Source organism: Nothoprocta perdicaria, unplaced genomic scaffold (assembly GCF_003342845.1).
Source record: "Nothoprocta perdicaria isolate Ctin4 unplaced genomic scaffold, notPer1 scaffold_23, whole genome shotgun sequence".
In the NCBI taxonomy this organism is placed as follows: Eukaryota; Metazoa; Chordata; class Aves; order Tinamiformes; family Tinamidae; genus Nothoprocta; species Nothoprocta perdicaria.
In genome coordinates, this window is record NW_020455455.1 from 221,460 (window position 1) to 238,338 (window position 16,879).

A 16,879-nucleotide genomic window follows, 5' to 3' on the forward strand; every position below is an offset into this window, starting at 1 on the left:
GAACGAAGCTGTGAGAAATCTGAAGAGGTGCAAAAGGGGAAAAAAGGGAAAAAAAATTGCACTTGAGACCAGGAAGCTGCGACACTGAAGTGACACAAGGCGGTGAGATCTCATCCAAGTATTGCACACGATTTTGATAAGCTTATAACAAGGGCAGCTAAAGAACTGTGCAAGTAGGGGACCTTTAACTTTGAAGGATAAATACAGAGGATGCTAAAAAGCTTGGCACATCTACATAGGAAAACAAATGCTGAAAAGAAAAAGGATTACTTTATATAAAAACTGCATCAAAGAACAGAGATGTCTGTAGAAAGAGATTCTGGCATAAGAACAAGTGTGTAAAAAATAGGCTTTTTTTTCCCCTTTAAGCAGTTAAATTGATAAAGGCTTCTAGAATAGGATTTCTATTAGATAAAAGTGGTAGGAGCAAAATGCAACTCTTTTTAGGATGGAGATCTGACAAAACAGCATATTTACAAGCACTGTTTAGCCATGTCTCCCTCCTTGTTACAGGGGCTGCATTTGGTCCCTTTCCAATTCCATGTTCCAACTACAGCTACTGTCAATCATTACAGGTTCAATATAAAACCTCTTCAATATAAATCCTCTTCAACAGAGGGAAAAAAGTATATAAATTTTGAAAATTAATCCACAATAAAACAAATATAAAGAATCCTGAAAACCAGAACTACAGCTTCTTAAATGGTGTTGGGGTGAAGAAATAGGTGGAGAAATTGGGCAGTGAGAAATAGAGCAGTATATATGAAAGCAGAAATGCCATCTGCAATCCCTACTTTCAATTCTAAATTTTCTTAGAATAAAACATTATTCYAGCAAATAGCAGCAATCTGCCCAAACTAACTCACAGATCAATAYCAGAAAACAACAACAAGAACGAGAGTGAATGCTGGCAGAAAATCATTTTAGTTTGAAGAGACATCCAGAAGTCATCTAGTCCAACCTACTGTTCAAAGCAAGACCTGATTACATGAGGTTGCTCAGTGATTTATCCAGTTGAGCCTTGTGTAGACGCTCCCCAGGCAATTAGCCCTCTTTAAAATAATTTGTTTAACCTACCAGGATACATTAACAACTTAAAACAACAATCTATTCCCTTTCTACATCCACTAATTTTAAGCATTTGGTATTTTAGATATTTAAGTATTTTATTAGAATGTTATAAACACTTTCAAAGAATGGAGTTAAAAGTTCAGATAGAGATTTTTTTCTTTCAGAACTTTGAAATTCGGTCAATATACCTTTGTAATGCATAGGTTTGCATTAACATAAAAAACATATTCCTAAAATTGTTCTACTTACCAACAAGTCTTATTACATTCAAGGTAGTATTAGTTAGGATAGGCGCATTCACTTTATTGAGATTATAATCTGACYTCTTTCTGCTCCTCAGGGTTTCTCGAGAAACACTTTAAAGAAAACAAAMCAAAGCATTCCAATGTGACTGCCTACAATATACAACAAAATACCAAGGAAAATCAAGTAACCAAAGAAAAAGCACATCCTGCTTTTCCCCTTCACAAGATGGTCTGTCTTTCAGATTTATTTTTTGATTATTTATTGATGGCAAAGCATAATTGACTTAGGACTCAAACATTTAAAAAGAGAAGCCTAGCCTAGTTTACTGAAAATAGTGCTAGAGAAAAGAATTTCAGGTCTTGGAGTTCTGSAGGTTTCTATCTGGCTTCAACAATCGTTTTTATCACTTTGCCTCAGGTTCATGGTTTATGAAGCAAAGAGAATGGAAACAGTGCCAGGCATCAAGAACAAGCAGCAGAATAGAGCTACAAGTGAAAAGGATGGTCTGTAAATATAAATAACTGGAAGGTGAATCTAGGAAAACATTAATATTCAATGTAGGAGAACACTCTACTATACCTCAAAATGAGATTCTTCCAGAAATTCAGCATATATTAGGAATTTCACAGAAAAGAGCTACAGACACTGACTGCACTTTGTCTGATTGCATAGTTCATAGCATCACCTAYTCAGCTTCCTTGAAATTAAGTAGTTTGTGATATACCTTAGGTGATCTAGACCTTGGGCTTTTCTAGTTCTCCTACAGACCTCTACATAAACAATGTTTGCCTAGTTCAGAAAGTCTGACCTAGTATTTAACTTGTGCAATGCCCCAGAAATAAATCTGTAGCTCAGATCCTTTTCAATGCCAAAGAGCTGCATTTTCGTTTTTCCTTCTCAAAACGAAACAGAACTCCAAATGTCAGCCTGCAATCTACAGCAGAATTTAAGATTCTACCTGTAAAAGMCTGTTTTCTACAAAAGCAGAAGCCCAACCCTCCAGTCATTCCTTTGCAATACAAATTCACACACGCACAGAGATCTTCACTTAACACCTAATGCTCACTAATGAGTTTTCCACTACTTGCTTCAGAGAGTCCTAATCATCATTCAGAATGTTGCCTTCCAAAGTGGGTTTTTTTTCTTTTAGTTTTTATTTTTCCTGCAATAACGAAGAACAGTTTAAAGCCCTCTTCAGTTCTGGAGATTTAAGTGCTGGGACCTTCCAACYATGCAGGAAGCATAACAATTTTTTGATTATTATTCCATTATCACAGAACAGAGATTAGACAGGAAATGAACTAATTAATTAGCCAGAGATCAGAAGCATGTAAACAAGTAGCACAAAAGATCAAGTACTCACACAGTCTACTTACCTTTTCACGGGGGCATCTCCTGTCTCCTCATCCACATAATCTCTTTTCAGCTCTTCAGGAACATCACTGTCACTATCATACTCCTGATAGGCACTTTTTTCTTGCTCATCTGATTCATACTGCAAAATGAATGCATTGACTGATATTGCTTTCTTTATAATAACAGCCACCCTTTAAAGGAGCATTTTTAAAGAAAAATAGGAACCACATGCTTTCTTTTTCCTCACACAATTTTTATGCATATATTTGTTTCAACTGTGTGCTGTTCTATTTACATCAACAGCAAGAGTGACACTGTATACATACAGTATACTGAGTACAGTATACTCAGTATACAAGAGTAATACTGTCTATGTATGATATAAACCTTGCACTGTACATCACAAAAGGAAGAGGCACAGAAAAGAAGGAATAGGTTTCAATAAGCCATTAGATGTACCTTTCCTAGCTGTATAAATAGAAATAATGCATTATTTCCTTTTAAGAAATTAAGGTTGAATATATGTTCTATCAGTGGAATAAATCAGTGGAGGTTATGCTGATTTTTTTCAGTTATTAGATTTTAATTGCTTAATGTAACATCTGAGTAGGGCTTTTCTGGGGTCAGGGAGCTGAACACACATTTGTTGCAGAACGATGGGTTTTTGATTTAGGGATTTCTAGTTAGTTGTGGAGTATTTTTTAGTTGGTTTAAAAACAAGGCATCCTATATACAATTACAGGCACATGATCCTGATATCTGAAATACTTCGGTAACTACCAATGAAACAACTATTTCCTCTTTGGTAGGTAGAGGAAAACCTCATGCACCATTTGCTTAACTCATTACAGGTGCTGTGGGACTTCCTTCCACAATAAATCTTCTGCAAAATGTGACTGCACAGTGCAATTAACCGTGCACTCCTGCCTGCAGAAAGGCACTTTCTCCCCCTGAGAAACAAGACTTGCTCTTAATGACACCATTTGAAAAAGTAGGAAGCTTAAGTAGTTACAGACACTTTAACTACTGCCTTAGCCACAGTTTGAATCTTCTGAAATTTTCTGCCTTGCTCAATTGTTACATGCAGGGAAAGTCGCTTGAAACATGTCAAGTGCAATTCAGTAATGAAAGGTTTTATGCCTTTTTATGTCTGGAAAAAATGAGCACCACAGACTGCAGGATATATAAGTCAATATAGGATTCGCATGGTAGACATTTATAATTGCTACACTATCAGTTATAATAAGTTCTATTCAAACACAAATATAATTAGGCATCCACAGTCCATGTAAAACTATGCAATTAGGATTTTTTTTCTCCGAAAGACACCTGTAAAATGCTACAACTAAGTAAGACTTAGCCATAAGCCCTTTAAAAAAGTACTCTTCAGCGCACTGCGGTTTAGGTGCTTTTGACACTTCATTCAATCAATGATTGATTCAATCACTGAGTTTCCCACAAGCTTTGTTTGGTAAATCACAAATGAGAGGAAGACAAAGGCGTGCTGCTCTGATGGAAGCTACCTTCTGGAGTTCCTACACGACTATGAGAGCACTAAGCACGTCCATGCGGCTCCTGAACCCACCTACACCTGGAGACAGACCACAGGGCTCTGCCTTTTAACTACTCCTCCCTACTTCAGTCAAACGAAAATTCCCACAGAAACAGCTGAGGTTATAGATATATATTTTTAGTTTTGTTTTTGTTTTCTTTTTTATTGATTTATATTTCAGAAGGGAACTGTCTTTAGGGCTGATTACAAAGAGTGTTAGAGTTCATTCAAGTAACTTGGATGAAATAGTAGCAGAGGGAATTACAACCCCTAATAAACCTGCTGGAAGTCAGTTAAAAAATCTTGTRACAGTGAAACAATATACTGACTACAAATCATTAAGAGCTCGTAATTTTTAACATATCTAGTGTCTTAATTTTGAGTTTTAAACAAGTTCACAGGGAAAAATATTTATTAGGAACCCTAAACCTGCTAAGCTGTCAATCTGAGATAAAATATTGTATGCTTTATAATGTAAATAATTCATAGCTACTAAATACTGTCTTTAAACTGAAGAAACCATATAAATTCATTTCTGAATATGCACGGTCTGCAATGTATTTTCAAGATGCTAAAAGAGATTCAGTTATCCTACTACTAATAATAATTATTAGCAGTTACTATTATCTATATAGGCAATTATTATTGGCTACTACTAATAATTATTTCACAAGTATTTAGGTATCCAGCCCAAACAAGTACATTGGACAGTGATAAGAATTATCAAAGCCAACCTGTTAAAACCACAAGTAAGACATTTTAGGGAACTATAGAAAAAGGAAAATAAGCGTCTCMCTGAATCTTGAGAAATACAATTAAGAGGGTTGGATCTAGATGCTTATTTTCAGTTCTCCTGAATGGCAATAGTTATGCTGTTAAAAAGATTTCCAAATTCTTAAAAAGAAACCCTTCCAATCCTAACTGTCGTACATTTGACAAGCAAATCAGCTGCTTCTACCCTTGTCACTCCATTTTCAGCGTTATTTAGAAACAAGTAAAATTGTAGAACCTTTGTCCAAAATAACGTCAACTTGGAAAGCTACATCACCTGGAACTAAACAAATATATAACATAAAGTAAGTATCAAAAATCTACTCCTATTAACATTTTTTTTAAAGCATTAAGAAACAAGTGTAATTACTTTCAAGACTTCTTTCTACACACCAGCCCTCTGAAGAGCCTGAACCTCTGCAAAACAAACTAAGTTTTAAGCAGGAYGCCTGGCTTTCTGGCACTGTGGCAAAAAGCGAAGCCAACTACCCACGTAAAGGAGTAGGTAGTTTGAGATCTTACACAGCCTTTCAGGGAACTGATCCTCGCACTACGATATACTGCCAGAACAGACAGACAAAATCAGGGAGTGTTTAATTTAATTTAATTAATTCCTTACCCCGTTGGAAGCGAGCACGTCTTCCGTCTCGTCGTCCTTGCTGTCGGCCTGGATCTCGAAGGGGTTCCCCCCGTGGCAGTACTGCTCAAACAGCGTTGCTGCTGCCGAGAGGGCCGAGGGCAGCTGCTTACTGGGCGACACGGACGGCGAGCGCGACTGCTCCAGGAACTTGAACTCCTATGGACACAAACAACAGGCACCTTTCACCACCTCCCGTTTCAGCATCATGACCAAAACTCTACAAATTCCCAGCTTAACTACAAACTTGAGGACTATCATGCTTATTATTTAKTATTTTTTCACCACCTCTCGTTTCAGTCTCATCCTCATAATTAAAACTCTATAAATTCCCAGCTTAACTACAAACTTGGGCACAATCATGCTTATATAGTAATTTTTAGCCATTAGAAAGTTTACTTTCTGTACACACAGCAGTTAACCTTGATTTTGGCATTTTACACAGCTTGTTTTTTATTTTTTAAATATTTTAATAGTTATTAGTTATAATAGGAAAAGTCACCTGCATCCCGAAAGTGCTTGCTTTCAAAAACAGAGTGCCTTTTCATTTTTCAGAAATATAGCATAATGTTTTCATAAGGAACAAAGCAAAACCTAAAAATTTAATGAAAAAATGCAGGCTTCTTTACACAACCTAACTAGTAGTTTACTAAAAAATATACTTTTTTTATATTTCATTTTTTAAAGTTATTTYGTAATTTTCAAAATGTATTACCCATTAAATTCCTAAGTATTAGAAATTTCACTTTCAAATAATCAGCAGGGCACACGTGAGCATTTGGTTCTAAAAACCTGGACTTGCACTACTCAACTGACAGAGCATTTTTTAGCTATTAAAATATTCCAACTATTTATCTTCACAAATGGCAAAAATGTATATTAGCACTTACCTAAATATCTGAGTAACAAAATATATGGAGCTAAATGGACTGCAATTTTAGGTTTCAATAGGTTTAAAGTGACTCATGTACTTTCTGCCTTTTCCTGCTGCTCATTTCTCCATTAAAGATGTTCTTTCTTACTGGATTATAGGGCCTCATTCCCTCCTTGCTACCTCTGCAAATCCAACCTCCAACACTTTTTGCAGTACAGCCCACATGAACAACATTTCCTTAAACATCCCAAAACTCGTACAAACTAGTCAGCACCCATTTAGCTGCTTTTAGAAACTCATTTTTCAGCATCTTACCCTCAAAAAAAAAAATTCAAATTGGAAAAATCCAATTTTTCTGCTACTACCATTTAATCTTTTTTCTTGATGCATCTGGCGTATTAACAGCAGATTAGTACATAGAAAGTAATAAAGATTAATGCTATGTTTACAGTTCTAGCATCTTATTCAAACCTTCATCTGTCCAAAAAAGAGATGTTACTTTTCAAATGTATTATCTGAAAATGAAATATACGCCTTTTAATCAATCATCAAAAATATTAATTTAATAAGCTCATCCACCTTACTACTTCTCAAAACACCTGCACTCTGAGCTCTTGAAACTCTCATATATTGTATGTGTTGTTTGTAGAACGTACATGAAGCTGCAAAATACTAAAGCTGGATTTGACAGGGCAAAGTTCCCAGGTCTCATTCTCCAAAAACATTCTCAGTTCTTCAAGATGGGTTCTGAAATACAACAAACAAATAGGTTTAACAGCAGTAAGAGCAAAAGAGAGAGGAGACTGAATTATGTAACAAAATACCTTCAAGAACCACATAAGTCCCACTGGAAAACAGATACTTAACTCAGTCAAGTGGCAAACCACCTGAAAGCTGTGTTATTTTATAACATCYCTGGAAAAATTCTCAAAGAATGCCAACCTCTGAAACTTGGAAACAATTTTTTTCCTCAAAGCCATTCATAAGGATAGACGAATGTTTGATTGTGCAGTACSATGCAAAAACAATTGGTTGTAAATCCCCTAAACTACATTTTATTTCACATCTTTAGGTAGATATTAATACTAAAAAAAATGTTGGGAAATATAATCAAATTATTGTTTCCCTGCATTGGCTCTTCAAATGTTTTTGATCATTACAAAAACCTCCATTTATCTGTAAGTACTAACACCTCTATTTAAAAGCTTTTTGCCATGTAAGCAGGAACTGATATGAAAGGACAGCAACGAGGGCTTATTGCTGTTGTCTGTTCTCCTTAATATGTATTTTACTATTTTGTTTAATGTGTAGCTGTTGATAAATCATGCACTGGGATTCTATTCAGGCAGTGAAACATTCCAAACATACCACTATTTTCAACACCAAAACAAAAGTTTTTTCTCTGAAAACATACTCAATGTTTTGAATTATGACTGTATTTTGCTGTCTGAATTTAAATTTACCAACTAAATGCAAACAGACTTAAAGTTTGACTTTCAGAGACACTGAATACATACAGCCCATAAATCTTCCCCCAATAAAGCCAGCAGGAGCAGTAAGTAACGTGGTTTTGAAAAACAAGGGCTGCAATTAAATTCCTTGAGAGGCATCTTTTAAAAATAAGCAAGATTTTCTTGGTCAAAATAGTATTTACTTAACCATGTAGAGTATTAGATCATAAAGCAGAGGAGTAATAAAGGATTAACAAGATCAAAATAGCTTTTCCAAGTAGATGAAAGATGCTAGAAAAGCAGCAGGCGAGGAGGAGGGAGTTGGAGCGCGCTTCGTTCTGAGATGTCGTGAACAGTTTTGGCCATAAGAAAGCACAGCTGCAACCTCAGGCTCCAGAGTAGCACAGTTCAGAGTTCTGAAATGTTTTTTAAGAAATCAAGGTAAGCAGCATCTCATCTCAAGTAATTAATTGCCTGACAAGACACAATAGGTATCTGATTAAGGGTCAACCTTTTCARGCAACCAGAATTGAGGTCTTCATCAAGTTTCTGGAAAGAAATCCTRTATGCAAACTGGAATGGAACTATGGAAAACTGCTGTATTTCTTCCTATACCTATCTAGTTGTTTACATACAGAAAGAAGATAAAAGTTAGGCAACTAGACAGAAAGGCTTGTCAACCATCCAAACCAAAACACTTGGGAAATTAAGACAATAAAAAAAGAATAGYTTTGAAACTGTCAGCTGTGCTGTCACAAACATGTATCATATCTGAGGCCAGAGGCCAGCCCAAAGCAGACTTGACTGAAACATAATCAGATACTGCCAATGAAAAGAATTAAGAAAATGTGACTCAAAAGCATGGACACACTTCTACATAACTTGATACGAGACAAAACCACATACCTAAAGTATTTCAGAACCACACACGATCRGCTCCTTCTATGTAATGGCATAGAAAAGGAAATTTATAATCATTTTTGCCAAAAAAAAAAAAAAAAAAATACAGGCTTCAGAAGCATTCATCATCTTYAAAAAGAACTGTATTAGGAATTCGAGATGATAGCTAAGCAGCAGCCTGAAAAACTACTGAAATCCCAAAACAAAGGTTTTCATCTTTATCCAGTCTGCTTGCTGTAAAACTGCAGTTTTTCATAAATACAGGAGAAGCAAAGGCTTCTCTGAAGAAGTAAAGAGTTCAAGTCCTATTCTCACCATGAAACACATCCCACTATATGAACCTAATCTGCAAACCTCAGTGCAGACAGGTTATTCAGTGTCTCTGGAAACGCTTTAAAACTAAAAGCAATAAAGAGTCACTAAACTCCTCCAGTTTCATATACAGTAGTCTCACCTGTGGTATGTTTTGAAATAGTTAACACTTTGTTTTCTGATAGATTCTTGCAAAACTTCTGACTTGCTGCCACAAAATTCTTCACCAACTTGCATCAGCCTGTAATGATAAAACAYAGTTAGGAATATATCTATTCAGGGTCACCTGAGCAATACTGGAGAAAACTCTAACACAGTAGCACCCTTCTTCCAAGCAAAATCTCAAGTCTCAATGACTACCAGGTGAGTACACTAATATCCATAAAAAGCAGAAGACTAATGTTAAGTTGCAAAGGCCACACTCAGTCCATGAAAGTCCATGTCACACTCCCCCTCCATATCAGGAAACTCTACACACATAGGAACAAACAGCCATAAGCAAAGCAAAGTATATGGCTGTTTAGGATCCTATTACACAAGGTTACCCATTATTTCACTACCAAAATAGGATATAATACTCTAKGGGTTAGCAATGCCATAATCTTTTGCTGCTCTTGACATTAAACATGTCATATATGCTGAAATTTTAAAGCTGGACAATACCAAAATCGTATCAGAGCTCGACTTCAGCAGCAAAGCACTTTGTTTCCACTCCCCCTCATACAGATCCTTGGAGCAGGTGGCAAAACCAGAGACTGACACTCATGCACAGAGTCYAACACAAAGAGGAAATGCTCCTCACACTGTACCAGCAGGTAGGAAAAAAGATGGCATCAGGGTGTAACCATCAGCTTTAGTTTAACCATGCTGTCTTAGAGGTCAAGTGTGTCCACATGTAGTAACTGGCCTTACGAGCACATCAGTGTACCTGCTGATAATATCAAGTACAAATATGAAGTCGTCATATTTGAAGCTAGACAGGTCTGTTCCCAGGAGATACGTTTTCACTTTCAGCTGAACATCCTGCAAAGCAAACATTTCAAAATAAGCACGGAATCCTTGTTAAATGTCTAGGCAAAAATGTGAGTTCCTGTATAATTAACACTCTCAAAACAGAAATTAAAGGCACAGGGCTCAGATGCCTTGTCCATTGGTACTTCTTGGTTTATCTGCACCTCCTTTTGAGATTTAGAGCAGAAYTCTGCAATGTAATTCCTTGTTGACTTCCTTAACTAGTAATGTAACCCATTCCTTCAACACATTATAATTCAATGTCAGTCCTAGGCTCTTTACAACCACTGGAATAAAATGGACCTTTTGAATATAGTTCTGCTAAGGATTACAGCTCTAGCATTTGAAATTTGGGATCTTGCTACAAATTAAACTCATCTAGCAATCATACTAGGAGTATTACAAAACCAGGCAAGTTCACAAGACTTCAGATTCTCCCTAGCTCTGATTACATCAGAATGGCTAAAGAAGACCATTCTTTAGCTCTGAATTTCAATACTTCTATTTTCTGTTTACTATTTTTTCCTCCATTTTCCCCTTTTCACACCTCCCACAAGCTAAACCAAGCTGTGAGTAGTTCAGAGATGCTGCACTCTGTAAAGGAGGAGGGGCCTATAATATCCTTACATTCCTGGCAAACTGTAAGGAACATTAGCACCGGGGACCTAAAGGGGCTGCCACCAGAACCCAACCCAGGTATGAGGCAGACACAAATTCATTTCAAGAGGCCTTGAACCAAGCAGGAAAACGAGCAGTATGACTGTGCTGAGAGAAGCACATGGGGCAAAGAAGAAAGCAGATTGCTGAGAATCACATTACTATGTTTTGGTGTCTTGAGTGGGTTCATAAGCAGAGCGACCAAGTAGTAACCGAGTCATGGAAAAGAAGTTTCCATGGTTTTAACTTATTGAGCTCAAAACAAATCACTTAAAAATCCCTTGAGAGACCTCCTTAAAAAGCTCAGCCTGAAAATAACTGTATTTTATATTTGGGGGAAAAAATGCATTTCAGACAGCCAAAAACCAACCTGCCATATTCGTGAAAGCCCGTGCTCCAATTTCTTTTTTACATAGCTGCGGTCAAAACTACTCTCCTCAGTTCCAATCACATTGTTGCCATCTGAAACTGAAGTTGGAAGGTATTAGAGATATTTCCAAAGACCTTGAAACATATTCTATTTTTTTAGCCACAATGAAACTTTTGCCTTAGCCGTTTTCCTAATATCCATGATGAAGTCTCCAGGAGAACTCCAYTGCTCTGAACTTGTGAAAGGGATACAGTACATACAGTATACACACTAATGCAAATCAATATATGTACACAAGATATCCCATTCAATAATGCCAAAGTAAGATGAGAGAGTAACTGATATTTGTAACTCAAATAAAGATAAACATTAAAGTGAGCAGTGGTTATCCTCGGTGACGAGATTCTCCAAGATACTCCAGCCCTGTAGACAAGAACCATGAAATGAAAATCTGCAAATGCAAGATATTTTTCTTTTAAACTTTACAATAAATTCTGGATGCAGTTCTGAAGACACACACTGGAACTTTTTTCATAAACTATGCACATAGGGTAGTACGCTCCTGTTTTGTTTTCTTTTTCACCCTTTCTCATACTATGCCTATATACAACCACATATGCCTAAACTTTCATAAAAGCCTTAAAATGTACAATACATGGTGTGCAAGCCTCATTCTCCTCATGGAGGAACTGCTTTTTAATTTCTATATAAAAAAGTGATAATATTTTATGTAACTTGTGACTTTGTGACATTTATGGGTATGTTTGATGTCTCCCATAGCACTTAGTGTCCTGCAGTTTGCTCTAGTCCACGACAGACCTCAGGACAGCTCYGTCTTGGCAGACTGCACATACAGCCTTTCTCAAGGATATTTAAACCTCCACTCTTCCTGACAAGCAGGAGAAATATGTATTATGTCCTTTACCTAGAGATAAAATCTCCTCAGTATGAAACACTCAAAGCATTCAGTGATTTGCCATGAAATAGAACGACTTTTTAGTCGTATAAAATGTTATACTAGAATGATGCTAATAGTACAGCCCTCTTCCCACCCCATCATTCAAAAGGCTGGAAACAGAGAGGAATTAAGATTGTCTGCAAAGTCACAGCCCTGCCATGCAGCTCAGACCTGTTTTTTTCATCTCTTCTGCACCCTCCAGCTGGCTTTTGGTGCTTGAAGACTCTTCCCTGCTTTATTCCTAGACAAACAGACCTCATCTCTTCCCATCTCCATGTACTGGCTCCTTTGCCTCACGCCTCTCCTTTGCCTGACTCCTGATCCCAGCATCTGTTCGCATAAAGATCTCCTCACAGTCCCAGTCTGTCACCCTGCTTTGAACCGGGCTGTCYCCTCCCTGTTGCACACCCAGCACATGAACAAAAGGCAAAAACCCACGGGTACTGACAAGAGCCCTGCGAGGTACCTGAAAAGCAGCCTGGGGGCATCTTGCTTAGCCCAGGCTGAAGCACGTGCTCGGATATAGATGGAAATTAGAGTCTGTCCCCTGGAAATCTCTCTCTCCCTGTTGAAAAATTACCATTTGCACATGACCAAAGAGAAGGAGAACGAAAACAGACCCTTAGAGCATCAAGGGAAAGACAGTTCTGATGATGGGCTTGATAGCAAGGCTCTGCCTACAACTATTGGTTAACTATTGGTTATTGATGCTATTTGGAAAGCAACGTCCAACAGAACCAGATACATGAAATCTCTTGGCCTAAGGCTATGTACTTGAGAGGTGGAATCTTCTTTAACCTACAGGACTTCACAGTCATGCAGACACATCATTAGGATACTTATCCCACACTCCAGGAGGGTCACCTCTGCACTWGTAGGTACAATGGGGAACATGTGAATGTTACCCGGACAAATCTTCAAGCCAAACTGAAATTAATCTGTCCGTGGGGCTAGACATCATAAACACAGAAACAGTACAAGACTACAGATATAGACAGAAGATTAAAAGGTCTGGTATTTTCAACTGAATGGTTCTTCCTCACATTTAAAACGATTTTTAAAAAAATGTGGAATTTCAAACTTTGGGTTATATTAAAGATACAGATTAAATTTCTTCCAAGCAGCTAAACTGGATTCAACACCTTCCTTTTAAAGTAATGGGGATTACTTCTGCAAACAGACTATCAGAATTTACCCTAGTTATTCGAAAKGAGCAAATAAAAGGTACTTGATGCAAAAAGTCAACTCAAGTGTAATTCTACACTGAATCTACCATTGCAGGGCACTGAAAAAAATTCCCTAGGAAAGCCACAAAACAAATATAAGCTAGTGCATGCATACATTATAATTTAATATCTGTAGCTAAATACGCTCTTCTCCTGARAGCAATCATCCTGACAAATATATTTTTCCAAGACTGATTTATCATGTAAGTTTAAACAAAATATAAATAGACTAACTCCCCCAAACACACTAATCAGATTTATTCTCTCTGAGTGTCTGAGAAAATAAAAAACAGCTAATTTAGTCACTTCAGGGGTTTCGGCGACCTCCTTTCCCATATATTTAGGCAGACAGAAGCCAAGCCTAAAGCAGTCAGTATCTTTGCCATAGTCTCAAGACTCAGACAAAAGCCCTTGCCTCAACTGGACCATCATTTATTCCCTCACTACCACTTTGTGAGAATGGCGGGATATAAAAATCCACATGGATTGGTATATATTGGKATATAGTTCCAGCAATGTTTTCTGTAGTAACCTGATGCTCCAGTACTACGTTTATTAAGAGAACTCATCCCATTCATTTAACGGACAGTGCAGCTGCAGCTGCTAATTTCACACATACAGAAACATATAAATTTATGTTAGAGTCCTTGAATATCTAGAATCGGACCAAGATCCACAAGCGTTGCAGATTTTTGCTTTAAGGAATTTTGAACAAATGGCAGGATATATAAATATTCATGACTTCACATAATGATAACAATCAGGAGCACTTCGGAGTTATTTTTCCAGATGTCCACTTTTTTTTTCCACCACTTTTAAACAAATAGGTTAAAGGCAGCCATCAGTCTCAACAAAAGGGTTTTTTGTTTAATCTTTGCCAGATAGAGACGAAAAAAAAATTGTCACCTAACTTCATTCTTTGAATATCAACCAGATCTTGCACAGACTTCTGCAGTATTATAAATTGAATGTTTTGAAATGGTTGGAATGGAAACAGCATCTCTCATCATTTTCTTTCTGCTTTTCAGTTAAAACTATTACAGTTATTGTTGATCTATTAATACTGCTACCAACTTCTCTCATCAGGATTATATTTATAGACTCAGGAGTTTAAAATGCTATAGTAATCAAGCTGTTTTATTTATTTTTATAACTTCTGTTAAATTAGGCTTAAGAAAATATGTCTATTACATTAATTTCACATAAATTATTACAAAATGTGAAAACCCAACTCAACCGGACAGGACCCTGCACAACCCAGTGCAATTTTGAAGTTTGCCCTGCTTTGAGCAGGGAGCACAAACTGTCCCACAGGGATCCCCTTAAAAATTTTCTTCGATTCTGTACTACAAACCCAAAAATGTGCTTCAACCATGACCARCTGCACAAAGAAAAATTTCCAATGAGAAGGTCTTTCTCAGAGAGACAAAGTTCACCTTAACATCTGTAACAGGCATCMAAGACCACAGATACAAGACACACAYGACCGAGACCAACTGCAACATCCTTTCTGCAATCCATGCAGGACTTTTTCTGGATAACCTACACTTATCCGAGCACATCAGAGGTCTTGCTTGCACACGGGTCTCTTACCAGCAGATGTGGTTTCTGCCTCGTCTTGGTCGTGCTCCTCGTGCCACTGCATCGTCTGGTAGTAGCTGAGCATGACCTCCCAGAGCGCTTTGCAGAGATCAGTGAGGCAAGGAATGTAGCTGTCCGAGGTGATGTGCTGCAGGAGAACAAATGCCAAAGGGAAACTGTTAGACTCTTTGCACTATCTGGATTTCAGCACTACATGAGAGTCATCACTGTTTGATGCCCCATCTTACTGTGGGATAAAAGTAGTTTGAGGAAAAAAAAATTAGATGGCAGCTGTCCTACTTTCCCAAAGAGCCAACTATAAGTGAACTTATTCACTGGACAAAGATAAGCAGTATTACCAAAAAGATTAAATAACCAGTGGTTATTTATCACATAACTTTACATTTATCATATAATTCACCTCACACGAGACTGCCAGGTAAAGAGATGTATTTGTGGATGGGACTTGCTGCTTGCTTGGGTAAAGAAAAGTGTGTGAAATACATTGCTCAAGGTTATCACTGTCCCACTTGCTGTCAAGAAGCACATCCTGACAGCTTAGAAAATGAGGGCAGACTCAGGCCATTTGGGTCAATGCAATCGCAGTTAAATCATTCTCTAAATGATACCAGAGTGGTCGGGAAGTTAACACTTCAAATTAACAGCTCTGCAGAACTGAGCTAAAGAGCCTTCCTGCAAGGCTAAAAAGAGCTTTTACCATGTGGAAACCTCCAAGAGAAAAGCATGGACCTTCCAATAAACAGTGTCAACTTGTTTTTTCCTTCATGAGTATTTTCCTGACCTTTAAGATAAAGTGCATCTATTTAGGCTGCCTGAGGAGGGCGGGAGGTTGGATTAGATGATCCCCTCAGGTCCCTTCCAACCTCAACCTGTGATTCTGTGAGTTCTGCCTGCCAGTGAACAGCTCTGCACATCCAGAACAGAGGTCTTGCTTGCTAACCCAAGGGTACATTTAAGATAGGAAAGCAATAGTTATCACATAACACTTCACAGCACTTCACAAAACCAGAGCTTCCTCAGCCACGGTGGGGTGAACACAACCACCGCCRCAACCACCCACAGCAAGGGGGCAAAACCCTGATCAAATCCATCSCCCTCCCAACTGGCTGCTCAGTCACTGATGCAGCTGGGGATTTCTAAGCACCATGTACCCTTCCTGACCAAACAATTGCACCAAATCCTAGATAACCACATGAATAGGCAGATTAGCTGATAGTACACATTTAATTGGACAGCTTTCCTCCTAAAGGCAGGTGCACCACGTTAAGTCCCTCATACTTTTCTGCTTTTGGATTTTAAAAAGATTATAAAGTGCACATCCATCCATTTTCTATTTAGTCACACTGTCTTATTTCCTACACCTAAATATATTCCTGGTAGTAGTATATATTGCTCAAGACATTCATCTTCTCCTACACTGTGCTTGGGATTAAGCCCTCACAGAAAACATTCTTTAGCATTAATAGACATCACTAGCCAACGTATCTGAAGGCCTTATATTAATCATTATCATTTCATAATCATTACCAGATTCTTTTAAAGTAACTGTTATTCTGGGTCTCTCCTCCATGAAACCGGAGTATATAAGTTAGGCATTCTGGATACACCAGGATAAACAAAACCCCTTCCTCACTATTAAAAACACAAAAACAAACAAAATAAATAAAAGCCTCACAGACCAGCTAAGAGTTCCATTTTCTCCTAAAACCAATCCAACACCTTTACTGGAGAGCAGATCTGCACTGGCTGCATTAATCTCAGGCAGTACTTATCTTTGCTAAATGTGGAACAAATTAAGCCAAGTTTATCATTTAAACAGTAATTCATCCTGCCATTTCAACACCCGATTCAAAAACTTCCTTTGCTGACTGCGTAGGTAGTGGCA

General features: G+C 37.6%; 1 protein-coding gene across 3 annotated transcripts in view; it reads right to left on the reverse strand.

Moving 5' to 3' along the window:
* VPS50 (VPS50, EARP/GARPII complex subunit) overlaps positions 1–16,879 on the reverse strand; it is a 70,242-nt gene that overhangs the window by 22,335 nt on the left and 31,028 nt on the right. For all 3 annotated transcript variants that reach the window (XM_026039424.1, XM_026039425.1, XM_026039423.1), the window contains exons 13-20: positions 14,986–15,121; positions 11,209–11,306; positions 10,099–10,193; positions 9,313–9,411; positions 7,164–7,254; positions 5,616–5,792; positions 2,694–2,812; positions 1,321–1,427 (exon numbers count right to left, since the gene is read on the reverse strand). In XM_026039424.1, coding sequence (XP_025895209.1) covers positions 1,321–1,427; positions 2,694–2,812; positions 5,616–5,792; positions 7,164–7,254; positions 9,313–9,411; positions 10,099–10,193; positions 11,209–11,306; positions 14,986–15,121 — 922 coding nt within the window. The remainder of the gene's footprint in view (positions 1–1,320; positions 1,428–2,693; positions 2,813–5,615; positions 5,793–7,163; positions 7,255–9,312; positions 9,412–10,098; positions 10,194–11,208; positions 11,307–14,985; positions 15,122–16,879) is intronic.